This window comes from Triticum urartu, chromosome 4 (assembly GCF_003073215.2).
Source record: "Triticum urartu cultivar G1812 chromosome 4, Tu2.1, whole genome shotgun sequence".
NCBI classification, from domain to species: domain Eukaryota; kingdom Viridiplantae; phylum Streptophyta; class Magnoliopsida; order Poales; family Poaceae; genus Triticum; species Triticum urartu.
In genome coordinates this window covers 5,186,223-5,206,851 of record NC_053025.1, presented here as the reverse complement: position 1 = coordinate 5,206,851, position 20,629 = coordinate 5,186,223, and the positions used below count along the sequence as shown (strand labels likewise).

At 46.1% G+C, this 20,629-nt stretch overlaps 1 protein-coding gene and 1 long non-coding RNA gene across 3 annotated transcripts; both read right to left on the bottom strand.

Annotated features, from left to right (window-relative positions):
- Nucleotides 1–1,574: 1,574 nt before the first annotated feature.
- On the bottom strand, nt 1,575–2,171 carry LOC125553348. The gene is made up of 2 exons (XR_007304032.1): nt 2,109–2,171; nt 1,575–2,025 (listed from the first exon to the last, which is right to left on the bottom strand). It is a non-coding gene; the product is annotated as an uncharacterized LOC125553348 (long non-coding RNA).
- A 3,086-nt stretch (nt 2,172–5,257) lies between these two features.
- On the bottom strand, nt 5,258–8,805 carry LOC125550159 (uncharacterized protein At2g27730, mitochondrial). 2 transcript variants are annotated; one of them, XM_048713083.1, is made up of 3 exons: nt 8,539–8,805; nt 6,402–6,440; nt 5,258–5,752 (listed from the first exon to the last, which is right to left on the bottom strand). In XM_048713083.1, exons 1-3 carry the CDS (start codon nt 8,674–8,676, stop codon nt 5,543–5,545), a joined length of 387 nt encoding a protein of 128 aa, XP_048569040.1. In that variant the 5' UTR covers nt 8,677–8,805; the 3' UTR covers nt 5,258–5,542. The 2 variants fall into 2 exon arrangements, with proteins under 2 accessions (XP_048569040.1, XP_048569041.1); XM_048713084.1 differs by having other exon boundaries at nt 5,258–5,749.
- Between the last annotated feature and the right edge of the window lie 11,824 nt (nt 8,806–20,629).

Below are 20,629 nucleotides of genomic sequence, written 5' to 3'. Positions count from 1 at the left end.
GTTCCTAGTGTTTGACATTTCTGCCGACACTAATTGAAGTGTTTTGGATCACTTGTATTTCCCGCCTAAAATTTACTCCATTCGCATCCTATTTTCCCGCCATCACATTTGTCATCTTAGCCTATAAAACGAGGCATTGAACCTCTCTTCATTCATCGTCCAGTCACATTTAGCCACTGCGCTAACTGTTTCACACTTTTTTTTAGTCGGTATGAGTTTGCCTTGCTCGGATCAAAACATTAAGCCGAGCAAAATGAAGAATGTGAGTTTGCCTCCGGGGGTGGTAGTCCTGCGGTGTTGGTGTGGCGATCTTTGCAAAGTGATGGATTTTTCAGATTGGTTGGGCATGAAGTTTTTCATGTGTGTCAATTATGAGGAAGATCCACCCATAGCTAGTTCACCGCACGACAAGCCTCCGGTATGCTTTAATCATCATGAATAGACATACTGTTGGTTTTTTTGGTTGATTCTTTATTAACATTCTTGTGCTTGTTGTGGTCTCCTCCGCCTCTGTGTATGTACTATCGTTGGAATGACACGGAGATGCCGGCTTGGGCAATAACCGAGATTCGTAAAAGAAGTCACCATGCATGGGATAGTTTCTACATGGAAGAGAGACGTGAAAAGGTGGCCACAGAGGAGAAAGCGAGTAAGAGAGAAAGAGAGTTAAAAGAGTACTACGCCGAGCAAAAGCGTTTCTTTCAGGATTTAGGGAAGAAAAACAGGGAAGAGGCTCGTCGCATGGAGGAGCAGGAAAGGCAGCGAAAGGAGGCTCTTGAGGCGGAGAGACAGAGAAAGAAAGAAAGAAATGGCTCGTGAAGCCAAGGTAGCAGAAGAAGTTGGTGATGGAAAAGGAAAATATCCACGCTGAACTTGGTAGATTCCTGTGGTATTATCTTAAATTTCACAATCATTTGTATCTTAATTTTGGTAGTTTAATGTAGTTTTATTTCAGTAGTTCAATGTAACTTTATTTCAATAGTTCAATGTATCTTATTTTCAGCTGTATCGTGTCGTAACAAAAATAAATGTAGTGAAATAAAATGTGACATTTTCTTCTCACCTGGCTTTCTCGCGCCATAAATTCATCCTACCAATTTTTTCCCGTCAATTTTTTCCGACCAAATTTCTTCCCGCCATTTCTCTCTCGCCAATGTACTCTAGCCCAGTCAACCGGAGTATTGATTAATTTTCAGGTTAGTTAATCAGGGGCGTGCTTCAACCATACGCCAAGTAAGTACATCCAAAATGACTGAATATACGACTAATCCTTTGCGTTTGTGCTACTACGTTTATCGTATCTCGAATCCTCAACATGTTCATCGGTCTCCCCCTCTCTGCATGTTTGTACCAGCAGTTTCGTTGTACCAGTACTGATCAAGCACCTAGCAAGCATATATGTTGTCAGCTAGCGCATGCATGTGATCTTTATTTCAGGTAATTGTACATGTTTAGAAGATACTTAGGGCCCTTGATTTTGCCAATAATTCTGCTGCGGAGCTTAGAACGAAGTAGTAGTAGATGACGAGCTTATGGGTTTCTAGGCTATATATGTTAAAGCAACTCCAACAGGGTGATCCATTTTGTCCGTTCATTTTTGTTTGTGTCTATGTGGACAGAAATCACAGCGCAATGTAGTGACCCATTCTTATTTTCTGTTCTATTCGTGTCTGCTCGAACCTATTTCCGTTCCAAATTTAAGACACATTTGGATTGAAGACGGACGCAAAACGAACGTTTTGTGTGTCCTCTTCGTCCGTCTCGGTCCTCTGCATGCCCCGTCCAGCCCATCTGCCATCCATCCATTTTTTTTATTCTTTTTCTCTCTCTTCGCTGCTTGCCTCACCGCTGCCGCCCCTCGTAGCAGCCGCACCATCGTCCCATCCCGTTGCTCCGGTGAGACTCCGCAGGCGCCGCGGCCGCTCAAGCTCGTGGCCGCGCCGCCGCAGTGACGTCAATGTCGTGGATGGCGCCGCCGTCGCTGCCCCACTCCCCCAGCTTCACCACCGAGCTCTGCCCCTGCACCTGCACAAAACGAGCACCTGCCATGCATGAGTCCTCATGTGAAGAAGATTGCACGGCATGCCACCGGATCCCGAAGAAGATACCATTTCGTTAACTCTCGGGCGAAAGCGCAACGGATGAAGCACCGATAGAAAGGAAAATTGAGCTGATCGCTGATCAGGCAGGCACTTGACTGGATTTTATGTATGCAACAAAACACACGAGGGGAGAGTAGTTGGTTTGGGTGGATGCGCGGCCTCCACGTCTCCTCCGACTCGTGCATGCATGTGTATCGTACTCCATCGTGGCTACTTTGATCGATTTAATTTGTTTGTTGGACACGGAAGTTAATGCTCACTCTGGCGTTTCTATAGTGTTATGCATATGACATTATTCTAAATTACTATTTTTATAGTGCAAAGTAACATAGTAGTACTGTCATAGATGACTTTATTTATTAGTTTGTACTCATCTTATCTTGTGAACCGCTATGTTACAGTAACATATTATGTTACTACTTTTCATTAACTACTTGTCATGTAAGCAAAATTTTCTTGAAGTGTGTTATTTTACTAGCTTAGTTACTCCCACTATGGCTAACCTAACAGTGCTTAACGCTGTCAGGTAGTACTACCTTCGTCCGGTTTATTAGGCCCACTCTCATTTTAGGCTAAAGTTTGACCAACAAAAATAACAAATAAAATGTAAACTATATGCCACAAAAATTATACCTTCGGAAAGCTCTTTCAAATCAAACCAACATTGTATGTTCTGTAGCATATTTTTTTATTATTTTGTTAGTCATATAAATAGTCAAAGTTTGAGTCAAAATATTAGGGGCCTAATAAGCCCGGACGGAGGTAGTATCATTTATGCCAATTAGGCAATTTTGATGAGATGCATAGAGTTAAATGAAGGAAAAGAGGGTTGAGTATCATATCATGATATCGTATCATATTAAATGATGTTTTACTATGTGTTATTCATGATAATAAATGAACTATCCTATGCAATACTAGTATCATATGCATGATATTAGCATATGATACTCCTCACTACGACCAGCATAATTAACTAGTACTCCCTCACTTTCCATCCAGATGGCTCTGAAATCTCATCAATCAAGGTAGAATGTGTGTGGATGGCACGAGTTTTGTGCATACAAAGTTGTCCAATGAAATATTTCCCACACATTCGATTCCCGAAGAAGTGTAGCACCCTCCACCGTTGATTCCCTCTCTCTTATCTCTATGAATTAAACTAGCAAATATGCATGTGTGTTGTATCGAGAGAAAAAAATTATACGGATGTGCTAGAGATCAGAAGTATGAAACATATGCCAGGAAGAGGCAAGGACTATTAAAATATCATTTAATAAACTACATCCGAATCATGTCATGATGAGATAAGGGACTTTTAAGAAGTCAGTTCAAAAACTGAAAATTTGATGGTCTCATCACAAATTGATTTACTAAGGTGCTATAAAGAAATATATTTTGACTGAGCAAACTGCATTTATGAACCCTGCCTGAGCTAGACTGATGAATGGTGTGTCTCGCCCTGACCTAGCGCCGCGGTGTTTTTCATGAGCAGTAAAACTGTGGTACCAGAATAAATATAGCTGTGTATGGAGGGAAACTAACCCATATGAAGTTGTGTCAATTTTTGGGGGGCTCAAAGCGCTGTACAAAACACATAAAGCTTTTTTACCCGACAGGCGATGGACTAAATAAAATAATAAAATGACCTCTACAAATCCCTAGAAAAACCTCTATGTAAGCGACGGTTCGTTTTGTTCGTTATTTATGGACATGTTTCAAAGGATCTGTTTGAATTTTTCTGAACATTTTCTTAAATTTTATGGACGTTTTTTTCATAGTCCCGAATATGTTCTGAATACATGATCATTTTTATAATAATGAACATTCTTTTAGAAATTGTGATTTTTTTAGAATATGCGAACATTTTTTAAAAATCACAAAAAATTTATGATTTCTCATTTTTTTTCCAAAACTCACAACTTTTTAAAATTTTAAAAATCATGACCTAATTTTAAGGAATAAAAACGAATAAATAAATGAGAAAAACAAAAGGCAAAAAATGAAATGAAAACAACAGGGGGCGTCACTGCTCGCACATGGGCCGGCTCATGAACGTATGCAGGGAGGTTGAATGGCGCTTGCTAAAAGAGAAAATCACAGATAAAAGGAAGAGAGACTGGGGTATTAGCCATTCCGATGCCTCGGCGCCCTTGTGGTATATGAGAGTATCATGATATAAGAAACAGATCGGAAAGAAAAAACGAATCATTTTCCTCACTTATGGGCGACATAGTTAGTAATTTATAGCAACTTCGATGGTAATTTTCGGACAGTGGGCAGAAGCACCGATGACTTTATGATTATTAGGTATAGGTATAGACATGGCGTGCGACTTTGCTAATCTCAACAAGGCCGGCTTGGGTGTCGTGGCGCTGGATCCTGAGGGACAGTATACCCTCGCGTGCTCCGAGCCCCTTTTTGGAGATTTCGATCCAAAGATGGCAGAAGCCTTAGCGCTACGCGGTCATCCTGGCTAGAGATGAACATTTCACGCATGTGACTTTCGCCTCTAATTGTCTCTCTCGCCGGTGCGATGAATCAATTTGTGGCTAGAGATGAACATTTCACACATGTGACTTTCGCCTTTGACTGTCTCTCTGGTGCAATGGATCAATTCTAATACTCGGGACCATTCGAATGTGGGCTCTGTGGTCATGGATATCTTTCACATCTTGAGCCTTCAAGCATGTTCGTCGGAAATGCATTTTAGTGGCTCATGTTTCGGCCAACTCTTGTAGGAATTCTGGTTTGTTTTCTGTTTCGCAATGTAATTTAGTGGCCCATGGTTTGGCCAACTCTTGTAAGAATTCTGGTATGTTTTCTGTTTCGCACTCTGCTCCGGATTGTATCATGAAGACCTTGTATGACTTCATTATGGCTTTATTACTTAATTACTTAATCAATGAAATGCCAACGTTTCTTAAAAAAAACGGTGGGACCTAAATTGACACCCACGCTACGTAGCTACTCCCGGGCCGTACCTTTGATGTGACACCCGAAAACACCATTTGTTTCAAAATATTTGCCTGGTACATTTTCATTTATGCATTTCCTGGTGAAGAATTGCTTCAAACTGCAAGGACACTCATTTGAAACCATGCATTGCATGCATACTTTGGCCAAAACTGACAAAGCAAGCAACTCCAACAAAATTCACCGGAAAAACCATGCATTGCATACTTTCAAAGGGACCAAACCGCATCATCCAAGATGCCCCTCTCGTTAACCACCAACATACCAGACCAACCACAGGTAGCAAAAACAACTTGCGCTACAGACCATCATCATCATCGTCATCTCAAGTCTCAGATTCTGTGGAAGCAGCTAACAAGGCAAAGGAAAGGCTGTTCGGCGACATCGAAAACTTATTATCATCATCATCATCGCGCAGGTCCATGTGCAGTAAGGAAGTAAAAAACCAGGGCAGGATGGGCCGATCAGTCGACAACCTCCTCCGTCTTCTTGGGCTTTGACAGGAGGTACCAGCCCAGGGCGCTCAGGCCGGCCAGGGTGCCAGCCAGCACGGCGTAGTTCCTGTTCTTGTCGGTCGACGTGCCTGCTGCAGATGCCGACGCGGTCGAAGAACTCACGTCGCCTGCTGCGGCGCTTGGGGTGGACGGAGCTTGCTCTCCAGTGCTGGGACCCTGCTGGAATTTAATGCTCTTGTCAGTAAGTTCCACCAACCACACAGAACATATACACTAGTGCGCAGTTTCAAAATCAAACACACCCACTGGATATATAATTTTGTGCAGAATCCAAAAGGATACTAGTTTGCTGTGCAAAGCAACGCAGGAATTCATGTCTCTTGTCAGCTTCATCACACAGACAGAACTAGTGCATCTAAATTTAGAAAGCTAACACATTGTACATGTATAACTTTGCCAACAAGTATGCTAATTTGCCGTACACAACATCAAAAGACTTTACATCTCTTGTCAGTTTCACAACCAACACAGAACATATACAGTAGTGTATCTTAACTTGGAAAGCTAAATCACATGTATCCATTGGACATATATGACTTTGTTAATAAGGATGCTACTGAATTGTGCATGACATCACAAGCCTTTAAATCTCTAGTCAGATCCATGAACCACGCAAAACACATACAAACGGGTAATGCATTTCAACTTATAGGAAGCTAAAACATACATATCCATTAGGCATATATAATTTTGTAGAGAAGGATACTAATTTGCAGTACATGGCAACATGAGCAGACAAGCATCATGGAAATATAACATCAACAACCAATGCCAGTTGAGAGGTTCAAGCAATTGTGTGTTCACATACCTTGCGTGCGAGCTTCTCCCGCTTCTCTTGCTCCATTTTCTGCATAAACAGACCAGAAATAGGTCATCAGACATGTTATGAAGTATTAACAAAGCATCAGCATATACACAGAAGACCACTTATGCCAACACTATAGCTTTATATTAACAAAGCATAAGCACATATACAAAAGACCACTTATGCCAACACTATAGCTTTATATTAACAAAGCACCAACACATAAACAAAAGACCACTTATCCCAACAGTATGGCTTATATCGGATTCAGAGTTAGAAACAGGAAAAACTGGTGCTTCTGGATGTCCTGACTAATTTCAAGTGTTCATAGTTGAACTTGTACTATGGATGAGCCGAGTGCTTCATTCATCAACTGAACAGAGATAACAGAGCATAACACCATATAGAAAGTGATACATACACATATTAGCATACATACTACAGTCCAAGCAATAATGATTACAGCTGAAAGACTACAACTAGGAATCCTAGGGACTGAGATAACCATTTTATTGTTCAAGACTGCAACTGAAAGCAGCTAATAAGGTAAGAGATCCAATTCAATGATTATGATTATATATGTAAGACAAGCATTATCTGAAGCAATGGGTGCATCAAGCAACGGTTAATTAATGTGCTGCAGAAAGAAGTATCAATTATGTCTACCCGTACAACTGTTATCAAGGATTCCTAGCTGAATTTTCCTTCTGATAAGTCTAGTGCTTCATTTGTCAACTCAACACAGGATATATAATGTGAGCTTGGTAATTTCCGAACAATGTCACTGCTGAGTATAAACAATTTAACTACTAATAAGGTAACGGTTCCAGTTGAATGATTACATATGGTAAGACAAGCATTACTTGAATCAATGAGGTGTTATATCAAGCACAGGGTTTCTGTTAGTGTTCTGCAGAAATAATGAAATAACAATGGTTCTCAGGGGACTATATAAACAGAAAACAAAGAAAACAAGCAACTAGCATAGTGGCAGAATTTTTCTACTCACCGCGAACCTAACCTATAACATAATCATCTAATTACACATTCCCATGATGAACAATAAAAATGATAAACATAACTGAAGAGTTCACAACAGCCACGGCAAAAATTATAGCCCAAGTGGACCACAAAATGAAAGAAAAAGGTTCAGGGAACAGGTCATGCAATGGCGAGAATTCAACACTCTAGACATAATAGAAGGTTCAGATAACCACAAAAACACAGCACCAAACACATATCACAGTGCCTATCAGTAGTCAGTCCTACTGACAGCATTTGCAATCCTATCTGTATATCCAAATATCAATCCCCAATTCCAAGAAAACTAAAACCCCATATCACAGCAGCCACCCAACTGAAGCTCCAATAGTACAAAAGCATGATGAACAAATAAAATCAGTTCAGAGGCAGGTTTGCAAAGATCCCCAAATCACCCACTACGCCATTAGAACAACTATTGTGTCGATAGGCATAACTGAGGAAACAACCTACATCAGAAGGTTCACATGATCACAGAAGGCCAACACTGACACATTTTTTCCAGTGCCTACTGATATTATTTGCAATCCTATATGTATGACCCAAAACCAATGCCCAATTCCACACAAACTAAAAGCCCCATATCACAGCAACCATCCAACCAAAGCTCCAATAGAAAGAAAAAAAAATAGAAGCATGATGAGCAAATATAATCAGTTGAGAGGCAGGTTTGCAGACATCCCCAATTCCCCCACTACACAAGCAGAACAGCTATCATGTCAATGGGCATAACTAAGCAACTACCTGCATCAGAAGATTCACATAATAATCACAAAAGGCCAGCATTCAGCGATTGTTGCCAGTGCATACTAGTATAATTTGCACTTGCTCAAATCAACCCCCAAATAGCAAACCGCCTAAAAATTCACACCGGAGCAACCATCCAATTTGATGAACGCATGAAAGTAGGTCCAGTGCGCAAAGATCCCCCCAAATCTACACGGACACAAGAGCGACACCGCGTCAACGGACATAACCGCCCGACGGGAACCGCCCGGCGCCGCCGGGAGAGAGAGAAAACCCTAGCCAAACACGCGCGGGGCCGCATCGCGCCCACGAGGAGCCATCTCGCGCCGGAGCGGGGAAGGGGGAATTATACCTTGATGTAGACGTTCTCGGCGGCCCGCTCCTCCTCGCTGAGCACCTTGCCGGAGGAGCGGAGCCTGGTCTGCACGAACCGCGCCGCCGCCCTGCCCGGGGCCCTCATCGCCGCCCTCGCCGCCGCCGCCATCGACATCGCCCTCGCCGCCGGGAGAGAGAGAAAACCCTAGCACTCTCTGGATCCGCTCTCTGGAACACTCTGGAAATGAGATGGCGAGGCGGAAGCGGAGCACGGGGAGGGTATGAGTAGCCCACCGCTCCGTGCCATTTTGCGATCACGCCCCTTAAGACGCGCGTATTTACGCCAGCTTTATCAGTTTCTGCCTCCTTTTTGCACTCTGGTCCAATCCACCAACCTCCGCCCCAAGAAAGGATCTATCCGCTGCTACAGTGGGCCGCCCCCATACAAATTCAAATTCCAAATGGCCTTCCACACACCGCACAGCATTCTCCATCGCAGCAGCCAACGTATAATTTCTTCTCCCGAAAAGCTTGCATCCCCATTCGCGGAGGGGAAAAACTTACATCTTGTCCGTGATAGGGCGTCTTCCCTGGCATAGGGCGGTCAGCGCGGCTGCTCTAAGTGAGGCCGATGGGTTGTTCAATTTGCTTAGGTGTTGCGTCCTCGAGGTGTTGGGATGGGAAGTTGTGATGTTGCGGGTGATGTGGTGTGGAGGAGGAGCACGTCCTTGTGTCGATGCAATCCTACGATCCTGCCAAACCCATGGTCTGACGCGCTTAGGTGAGCAGCACTTGGTCCATGCAGATGAGGTTCTCCTCTTGTGAGATGTGTGTGGCCATAAGGATGTTATTGTGACAACGCTCATAGAACAACCCCTCACGCGGGTACTTAGCCAATTTTCTATATATTTCATTTAATTAGGCATCCTCGTGACCATAGTGTGCAATATGTCACATGGGTGCTTGGGAGCACAATGTTTGGGTAGGAACTCTTGACCCCTTCACCCTATTAGTCTGTGATGAGAACACTAGTAAAAACAAAACCTTGCCTTTGGGCTCCTCGATCAACTCTGGTTCTTCTTCTTCTTCTTCTTCTTCTTCTTCTTCTTCTTCAGATAGTTGCTCTTCTCCATTGAAAAAACGACATGAGCGTAGCTGCTTCAAGAAGATTCTCATACATGTCTTCTCTGTTTTGACAGCACATGGTGGGACCACCTTTTTTTTGGTGCGCAAAGGTGTGTCAATGTTTAGGGGAATAAGAACACCTCATGGTGGCGTGACACGCCTGGTAAAAAGCAATGAACATGTTTTGAGATACCCTTTATTGTAGGTAGTGTGCTGCCTAGGACAGTAGTTGGTTGTTCATTTTGTTGCTACGTGTCATTGATCGCTTCAACTTGATACTTGGATGCCACGTTTCTAAAAAAAATATGATACTATGTCTTGAGCCCGAGGTGTTACATATTGCAAATGTATTTGGTACACCTTGATATTATATGTTTAATTTTTAAAGTCAATAATAATTGACAATCTCCTCATAAACACTTTGTACATGCAGATCCGTCTAATTGCTTATACCTAGTCAAACACTAGAAACTCCTAACAAGATATTTCACTACATGACACACTTTAGAGCTCTCTACCATATTAATTAATAATACTAAATGGGTGCAACACACACACACACACACAGAGAGAGGCACACACAAAGAGACTATTTCTCATGTGATTGAGAAATAAATATTTTGAAGTCAACAATTTTGTATGTTGATTAATTTAGAATTTCATTGTGTTGTCAATTATACTAACTAGGAAATAATAAACATTCTACTCAAAACCATGTGTTTGATAAAATATATTGTAAATAAGTAAAAGTTTTAGTAAAAATGTTTTAGTTTAAATCACAAAAGCCCTCTGAGAATTACATTATCAAGATAAAAAAAAACACCACCAGATTTGTTAGTAGGAAATTATGTGGCAATTACAACTTGTTCTAGTGCTTTTGGGCGCAGTTATGCAACTCCGTTTGTCATTGGTGGTAGGATCTATATAAGAGTAGAGGTGAAGATTAAGCAGTCATAGTGTGTAACTCTTGAATCTCGAGAATGTAATATGTTGTTTGCGGACCATCTCCTTTGTGACTGCTAAGGAAGCATGACAGAAACTTTTATTTTGTTATATGTCGTGTGTAACTCGAATCTCAGAATTTGACCTTTTATTTGTGAACCATGTTATTTGTGCTGAATAAAATACATAATCGCATTATTTGTTTGTCACATGCATGTGATTCCTTATCATAAGCTGTCGCTGGTCAGCGTGTGACTTTGCATGTCTCAGTTGTTAGCTAAAATTGATTTTGGGTTTTTTTAGAAAGATTTTGGGTTTCTTATGCGTGTGTTTCTGACTATGCATGTTTTCGTTGGTCAGTGTGTGACTTTGCATCTTGACACAACATGTTTGAATCAACTGGCACCAAGTAGTGACGAAATACCTGCTGCTGTTGATTTCAATTCTTCTGCAGCGAGGCTAGGTGTGCGTGTACGAAATGTGCATAAGAATCTAATCTGGTTAGTATATACTACATCACTAGTAGAAAAGGGGGCAAAGGTCCAGGCCGGGTCAGCCCATTAGTCTCGGTTCAGTCCAGAACCGGGACCAATGGGGGCATTGGACCCGGTTCGTGAGCCCAGGGGGCCGGTCGGGCCACGCGGGCCATTGGTCCCGGTTCGTCTGGACCTTTTGGTCCCGGTTGGTGGGACGAACCGGGACCAATGGGCCTCGCTCCTGGCCCACCACCATTGGTCCCGGTTGGTGGCTTGAACCGGGACCAAAGGCTCCCCTTTAGTCCCGGTTCATGCCACCAACCGGAACCAATGAGGTGCCTATATATACTCCCTCGCGTAAGAGCAGAGCACACTGCTCTGTTTTTTCTGGCCGAGGGGGAGAGGGCTTGGTGGTGCTCTAGCTCACCTCCTATGCACACAAGGTGTTCGATGGAATACCCGAGCCACACTACTTAAGCTTTCTCCTCTCCAAGCTCGACCTCCAAGCTCCATTTTCCTCAATATTTGTCTAGGTTTAGCGGTCCGTCACGCCCCGTCCCCGTCTTCACCGCCGTCGATCACCCGTGCCGAGCTCATCGCCGGCACCACCGTGGTGAGCCTCTTGTTCTTATCTTCTTTCTGAAGGGAAAAAATATTCTTACTTGTATGTTTACATAGATACTTGTATTATTTTCTTACTTTTATTATTGCATCTTATATAGTGCGATGGTTTTGGTATCCGCCCCCGTCGGCCCTCGTCCTGTCTATGATTCGGATGTGGTATATATATTATCTTTATACCTATTGGTTCATTTATTGTTTATGGAAATTATGCCGACCAACGTGACATAGATTTTATTTATGTAGGATGTATGTGAATCGGAAATTCCAACCGACCCTATTGTCGAGAGGTTAAATTTAGTTGAAGAAGAAAACAATTTGTTGAAGGAAAAAATAAAAAAAATTGAGAAGGAGAAGATGATATTGGAGTTGCATGTTGCGGATGTCGTCGATGATCACAAGATCAAGATGGATGCAATGCGCTTGAAGATTAGAAAGATTAGAAAATATGCCATTCATACCGAGGCTTGGTATCATTATGCCGTTGGATCAATTGTTACCTTGGTTGCGATTATGATCGCATTTGTTTTCTCATTGAAATGTTTTACATAGTTTCAATGTATGATTTAATTAATTAGATGCTCTGGAGAGTTATATGTTGTTAGATGAGAACTATGTATGTACTTTGGTTTTAATGTGATGATGAATTTCTATTAATTTGGACACTTAATTATATATAATGCACGCAGATGAACCGACAATGGATGTACGGTGACAGACACACCTCCGAGTACATTAAGGGCGTGCATGAGTTTCTCGATGCGGCTGAGGCAAACAAGCAGAATGGTTTTATGTGTTGTCCATGCACTGAATGTGGGAATACGAGGTCTTACTCTAACCGGAAAATCCTTCACTCCCACTTGCTTTACAAGGGTTTCATGCCACACTATAATGTTCTGGACGAGGCACGGAGAAATAGGGGTTATGATGGAAGACGGCGAAGAAGAAGAGTACGATGACAACTATGTGCCGCCTGAATACGGTGATGCTGCAAAGGGGGGAGCTGGTGAAGATCAAGAGGAACCAGCCGATGTGCCCAATGATGCTGCAACGGGTGAAGCCGCTTGAAATCAAGAGGAACCAGACGATGTGCCCGATGATGATGATCTCCGCTGGGTCATTGTCGATGCAAGGACGCAATGCGAAAGTCAAAAGGAGAAGCTGAAGTTCGATCGCATGTTAGAGGATCACAAAAAAGGGTTGTACCCCAATTGCGAAGATGGCAACACAAAGCTCGGTACCGTACTGGAATTGCTGCAGTGGAAGGCAGAGAATGTTGTGCCTGACAAAGGATTTGAGAAGCTACTGAAAATATTGAAGAAGAAGCTTCCAAAGGATAACGAATTGCCCGACAGTACATACGCAGCAAAGAAGGTCGTATGCCCTTTAGGATTGGAGGTGGAGAAGATACATGCATGCCCTAATGACTGCATCCTCTACCGCGGTGCATACAAGGATTTGAACGCATGCCCGGTATGCGGTGCATTGTGGTATAAGATCAGACGAGATGACCTTGGTGACGTTGACGGCGAGCCCCCCCAGGAAGAGGGTTCCTGCGAAGGTGATGTGGTATGCTCCTATAATACCACGGTTGAAACGTCTGTTCAGAAACGAAGAGCATGCCAAGTTGATGCGATGGCACAGTGAGGACCGTAAGAAAGACGGGAAGTTGAGAGCACCCGCTGACGGGTCGCAGTGGAGAAAAATCGAGAGAAAGTACTGGGATGAGTTTGCAAAGGACCCAAGGAACGTATGGTTTGCTTTAAGCGCGGATGGCATTAATCCTTTCGGGGAGCAGAGCAGCAATCACGGCACCTGGCCCGTGACTCTATGTATGTATAACCTTCCTCCTTGGATGTGCATGAAGCGGAAGTTCATTATGATGCCAGTTCTCATCCAAGGCCCTAAGCAACCCGGTAACGACATTGATGTGTACCTAAGGCCATTAGTTGAAGAACTTTTACAGCTGTGGAATGGAAACGGTGTACGTACGTGGGATGAGCACAGACAGGAGGAATTTAACCTAAAGGCGTTGCTGTTCGTGACCATCAACGATTGGCCCGCTCTCAGTAACCTTTCAGGACAGACAAACAAAGGATACCACGCATGCACGCACTGTTTAGATGACACTGAAAGTATATACCTGGACAAATGCAGGAAGAATGTGTACCTGGGCCATCGTCGATTTCTTCCGACCAACCATCAATGTCGAAAGAAAGGCAAGCATTTCAAAGGCGAGGCAGATCACCGGAAGAAGCCCGCCATGCGTACCGGTGATCACGTATTTGCTATGGTCAATGATTTACACGTAATCTTTGGAAAGGGTCCCGGCGGACTAGCTATTCCGAATGACGCTGAGGGACACGCACCCATGTGAAAGAAGAAATCTATATTTTGGGACCTACCCTACTGGAAAGACCTAGAGGTCCGCTCTTCAATCAACGTGATGCACGTGACGAAGAACCTTTGCGTGAACCTGCTAGGCTTCTTGGGCGTGTATGGGAAGACAAAAGATACACCTAAGGCACAGGAGGACCTGCAACGCTTGCACGAAAAAGACGGCATGCCTCCGAAGCAGTATAAAGGTCCTGCCAGCTACGCTCTTACGAAAGAAGAGAAAGAAATCTTTTTTGAATGCCTGCTCAGTATGAAGGTCACGACTGGCTTCTCGTCGAATATAAAGGGAATAATAAATATGCCAGAGAAAAAGTTTCAGAACCTAAAGTCTCATGACTACCACGTGATTATGACGCAACTGCTTCCGGTTGCATTGAGGGGGCTTCTATCGGAAAACGTCCGATTAGCCATTGTGAAGCTATGTGCATTCCTCAATGCAATCTCTCAGAAGATGATCGATCTAGAAATCGTACCAAGGCTAAGGAGTGATGTGGCATAATGTCTTGTCAGTTTCGAGCTGGTGTTCCCACCATCCTTCTTCAATATCATGACACACGTCCTAGTTCATCTAGTCGACGAGATTGTCATTCTGGGCCCGTATTTCTACACAATATGTTCCCCTTTGAGAGGTTCATGGGAGTCCTAAAGAAATATGTCCGTAACCGCGCTAGGCCAGAAGGAAGCATCTCCATGGGCCATCAAACAGAGGATGTTATCGGGTTTTGTGTTGACTTCATTCCTGACGTTAAGAAGATAGGTCTCCCTAAATCGCGGTATGAGGGGAGACTGACTGGAAAAGGCACTCTTGGAAGTGACTCAATAATATGCAGGGACGGATATTCTTGGTCTCAAGCACACTACACAGTTCTACATAACTCTACCTTGGTGACCCCGTATGTCGATGAACACAAGAACAGTCTGCGCTCCAAACACCCGGAGCAGTGCGACGACTGGATTACATGTGAACACATCAGGACTTTCAGCAGTTGGTTGGAAACACGTCTCAGAGGTGACAACACTGTTTGTGATGAGCTGTACTTGTTGTCCAGGGGACCATCTTTGACTGTATTGACTTACAAAGGATATATCTCCAAGGTCCGACTAAAGCATTACATCAACCAGTTACAATCAAGCATTACATCAACCAGTTACAATCAAGGTCCGACTACGGAACCCAAAATAAAAGAAGACTACCCCAAATGCTACAAGGTCCCCGATCGACCCCAACTGGGCTCCACTACTGATCAACTAGAACGAAACAACACAAAGGACAAGATCTTCATCGAGCTCCTCCTGAGCTTGGTTGCGTCATCTGCACGGACTCATCGACACTTTTGTCCGTTTTCTGTCCGCTTTCGACCCATCTCCGGCCCAAGTTTGCGCCGATTTTGGAGTGAAACGGATAGCGCGTGGACAGGCGGGACGTGCGTGCTTGTCCTCCCCTGGCTTGCCTGTCGGTGCCACAAAGCAAAACCCCCCGCGCCCCATTTGGCGCCATTCCCCAAAACCCTCTCCCACGTCCCTCCTGCCGCCCCTCCCTCCCCCGTCCATGGACGACGCCCAACCGAATTCCGGCGGCCCTGTCGTCGACCCACCCCCAAAGGTGAAGAAGAAAGCGGCCAATGCGCCAAGGAAGCCGTGGTCGGAGTGCACGCCGGAGGAGATCGCCAAGTTGGACGCGGAATCGGCGAAGAGGAGGAACCGGAGGGCGGTCGTCAAGGTCAATGCCGCCGCGGCCAAGTTCGCAGCCTAGCGCGATGCGATGGAGGCCGCGTGGCGCAAGGCCGCGGTCGACGAGAAGGAGGACATCATCAACAAAGCGCACGCCCTCCTCATGCTTGGCATGTGCCGTCCGGCCGGTTTCCCTGCAGCGGCCGTCGGCGCGGCGAGCACAGGCTCGTCGGCCCGGCCTCCGCACTGCTAGTCCGCCGACGGCGCGACCACGCCTATGTCGCCCGGCTTTTTCTCCGCCAAGGCACGACGCCCCAAACCTTTCTCGGGGTCGCCGACGTGGCGTGATCGCGCCGTCCACCCCGCTCCCCTCGGCCGTCATCGACCTCAACGTCACGCCTGGGTCCAGCAATGGTTGGAATGCCAACACCAACGCCACCGGTCAACGACCCCTTCTACGACCAGTTCATGGAGGATGTGATCTTCGAGGGTGGGCATGGCCGTGCCTACGACCCCGACGAGACCCAAAGTCAGGATGGCCGCGCCCAGTACGTTGCCGATGAAGAGGCCGACGACCGTGCTGACTACAACCATGGTGACTCGTGGCATGAAGACGATGACATCTATTGCGAAGGTGATGGTGATGAAGAAGAAAGCAATGACATGGATATTGGTGGCGAGCCATTGTTCATCGACGAGCTCACCCAAAGAGCGGAAGCACAAAAGAGGAGGAAGAGCATTCGCACGGGTTCATATACACAAGATGAGGACAAGTTGATTTGCCAATGTTGGATGGAGATTAGCCAAGATTCGAAGACCGGCGCGCAACAAAAGGGCCTTGTTTTCTGGACGAGAGTCCACAAAACATTTCATGAAAGGAAGATGTTTGAGCCCTACCAAATTACAAGCAACCGTGGCATCACCTCGATTCAAAATAGGTGGTTATTCATCCAACAAGAGTGTAACAAGTATTGCGCCGCGTTTGAGAGTGTTGAAGCATGGCCCGTGAGTGGTCATGGTATGCTCTCCTTATCCTAGTCCTTTTCCTTGCTACGGCCATGTGAGACTTCGGCCTTGTATATGTTTGCATGTTCAATTGTTGTTGATCATGTGGTGTAGGCATTTCAATCTTTGGAAGCATTCAAGGCCCGGCATAATGACAAGTCATTCACTCTTACGCATTGTTGGACGATCATCAACAATTTCCCTAACAGTCTGTTTGGTAAACACTTGGGCAAGGGAATGGGAGTTTGCACAAGGGTGTTTATGAAGGGATTAGGCATGGGAAGTAGATTTTTACTCCCATTCCCTTGTTTGGCATATGATGGGAATTGGCGTGGGATAAAACTCTCCTCACGAATTAACAGGGTACCCCCTGGGAAGAAATCGGTGGGAATTGGCTTCCCCAACTCCCAGTCCCCTTCCCACTTAAACTCCCATTCCCTCTAATCAAACAGTGTATTTTTAATCTCCTTACCCCTCAACTTTCATTCCCCATCTCTAATTCCCCTGAATCAAACACGCTGTAAGTTCAAGGATCAATACCGTGAAATCCAAAGGAAGAGAGGCAAGAAGACGGCCAAGTTCGCCGGAGGTGGAGATGGCGAGGCATTGAAGAGGCCGAGGGGCAAGACCAACTCAAAGGTGGACGACATACGTGATGCCTCATCCATGGCCTTGCATGACACTTTGCATGGCATGATGTCTCAAAAAGATATGAGGGACGAGAAGAAGCGGCAAAGCAAGGACGAGCAAATGAAGCAATACCTAGAGCTTCAAAGGAAGAAACTTGAGATGGAGGAGGCGGCCAAGAGGAGGAAGGTCGACATGGAGGAGGCGTCCCGGCAAAGGCAGCTCAACATCGAGGCCGCCAATGTCTCGGCCAGGCAGAGGCAGCTCGACATCGAGGCCACCAATGGCGCAACCAAAGCAAAGGAGGTGGCCCTCGCGATCATGAGCGTGGACTTGTCCAAGATGAGAGACAAGACGAGGGCCTGGTTTGAGGTCAGGCAGAAGGAGACGCTCGACGTCGACGGCCTGAACTAGGTCGTCCGATCGGCCGTGGCCGTTCTTTTTAAATGCTGGCATGGGTGCCGCCCGCCTGCTGGGCCGCTGGTTGTGTGTCGGTGAGAAAAACATTCATTTTGGAGGCCGGCTGTGTTGCCGGCCGCTGGCTGTGTTGCCGGCGAGGACAACTATTTATTTTGGAGGCTCGCTGTGTTGCTGGCCCCTGGCTGTGTTGCCGACGATGGACGTGTAGGCCGCTGGCTCTGTTGCCGGCGTGAACTAGGGCCGCTAGCCATGAACTAGGCTTGGCATTTGAAATGTTGCTCTTTTTTAAAATGATGGCGGACAAGATGAGGCAAACGGATACAGCCGCGCGCTGGACGCACGGCCACCGCATCCCAGGACACACCCGGACACGACCCCATTATCCTACCCAAACGGACAGAATCCGAGCAAAACGAATGTCCGTTTGGGATCGCGTGGTGGAGTTGGCCTGAGGCCCAGCCTCCGCAGCAGAAATATACGGTGCAGTGATGTATAACCAGGTCCTGACACTGTAGTGCTTCTTTTTCTGAGTTGTTATGGATGAACTCGGGTATGTACACTGTGCATACTCACTACGTAATGGCGATCGAAATATACAGTATATGGTAGCTAGTACTGCTCTGCTGTGCGAATATCTCCGTATACATACATATAATATATGGCAAAAAAAGTATACATACATATATATATTAATCAAGATGGAATAGCAAGGACTGATTGGGTACACATAGGTACTTTCCTTAGAGCATCTCCAGCCGTTCGGTCCCCCAGCACGCATAAAAATCACCCCCTGGGGGGCGAGCCGGCGATGCAATCGGCGCTGGGACGGTTTCGCACCCAGTCGTTGCCCCCAGGCGCCGAAATTGGCCCACTTTTTATCCCCATTTCGGCGAATAAAGGGCCCATATGGGCGACAATAGGCCCATATTCGGCGTGGTTCGCCGTTGTTCGGCGTTCAATTATGCACATAAATTTTTTTATCACATATTTCATCAAAAAATATCAAATACTTTAACAAAATAGTACAACAACAAATAGTTCAATACAAATTATATAGTTCAACAAATAAAAACTCATATTTCATCACACGTCGCGCCCAGCGTCGCCCTTAAGCCTCCATAGATGCTCTATCAGATCTTGCTGCAGTTGATGATGCACCTGTGGGTCTCGGATCTCCTGACGCATACTGAGATAGGCAGTCCAGGTTGCCGGTAGCTAGTGATCAACTTCGGCTAGAGGACCCTGCCTGTAGTATGGTTCAGTATCAAACACTGGGTCTTCTTGCTCGCTCTCGATGATCATGTTGTGCAAGATGACACAGCAAGTCATACTCCCACATTTGATCTTTCGACCAGGTCTGAGCGGGGTACCGGACAACAGCAAATCGAGATTGGAGCACACCAAATGCCCGCTCGACATCCTTTCTGCAAGCCTCCTGAACCTTCGCAAACTAGGCGTTCTTGCCTCCTGGCATAGGGTTTGAGATCGTCTTCACAAATGTCGACCATCTCGGATAGATGCCATCAGCTAGATAGTACCCCTTGTTGTAGTGCCGCCCATTGATCTCGAAGTTCACCGGAGGAGAATGACCTTCAACAAGCTTGGCAAAGACAGGAGAGCACTGCAGCACGTTAATGTCATTGTGAGTTCCTGGCATACCAAAGAAGGAGTGCCAAATCCAGAGGTCCTGTGTGGCCACCGCCTCAAGCACCACACTGCAACCGCCTTTGGCGCCTTTGTACATCCCATGCCAAGCAAATGGGCAATTCTTCCATTTCCAATGCATGCAGTCGATGCTTTCAAGCATCCTAGGAAATCCTCTTGCTGTATTCTATGCTAGGATCCGAGCAGTGCCTTCCGCATTGGGTGTTCTCAAGTATTGTGGTCCAAACACTGCCACCACTGCCCGACAAAACTTGTAGAAACACTCTATGCTGGTGGACTCGACCATGCGCCCATAGTCATCAAGTGAATCACCGGGAGCTCCATATGCAAGCATCCTCATCGCTGTCGTGCACTTCTGGATGGAGGTGAATCCAAGAGCGCCGGTGCAATCCATCTTGCACTTGAAGTAGTTGTCGAACTCCCGGATGGAATTCACAATCCTGAGGAAGAGCTTTCAGCTCATCCGATAACGGCGCCGAAATGTTTTCTCGCCGTGAAGTGGAGTATCGGTGAAGTAGTCAGAGTAGAGCATGCAGTAGCCTTCGAAACGATGCTGGTTCTTTGCTTTCACCCGCCCAGCCGCCGAGCCACCTCGCCGCGACTTTTCATTGCTCGCCAGCAGCTGGGCGAGGGCGGCGAGCACCATGAGATGCTCTTCTTCCTGGACGTCGGCCTCGGCTTCCTCCTCCAGCAACGTGGTGAGCGCTTCCTCGTCATCCGAGTCCATCGCCGAGGCAGGCAAATCGCCGAACACCTTGCGCTCGGTGGGCGTGTACCCGCCGCTAAACCGCGCCTCCGCGGCTGGAAACGACGGCCGGAAACGCCGAGCTGCTGTTGGAGGGGCTGCCGCGGCGAAGCGCTGCTATTTTTCCGGCGGGGAATGGCTATCTAGCGGTGTAGGACGGCGGGCGGCGCCGGGATATAGCTACTGGTGGCCGAGGTCGTGGGGGGTGGGAGGCGAGTCGGGAAGAAAACCTTGACTTTTCCCCTGACGGTGTGGGCCAGCCACGCTTTTCCCTTGCGCCGGAGCCCCCAACTGCTCCCCAGTGCGCCGGGTCCGGCCTGCGACCGCCGGGCAAAAGAAAGGGCCGAACCGGCGATTTTCGGAGTCCTGGGGGCGCGACTGGGCCGTTTTTTCGGCGCCGGCGCCGAAAAAGTGGTCTGGGGAGGCCTGTTGGG

Coding starts and splice junctions, on each gene's coding strand:
- LOC125550159 (XM_048713083.1), bottom strand. CDS start 8,676: ATGTCGATGGCGGCGGCGGCGAGGGCGGCGATGAGGGCCCCGGGCAGG. Junction 6,441..8,538: donor CCGAGAACGTCTACATCAAG/GTATAATTCCCC, acceptor CTGTTTATGCAG/AAAATGGAGCAAGAGAAGCG. Junction 5,753..6,401: donor GGGAGAAGCTCGCACGCAAG/GTATGTGAACAC, acceptor ATTAAATTCCAG/CAGGGTCCCAGCACTGGAGA.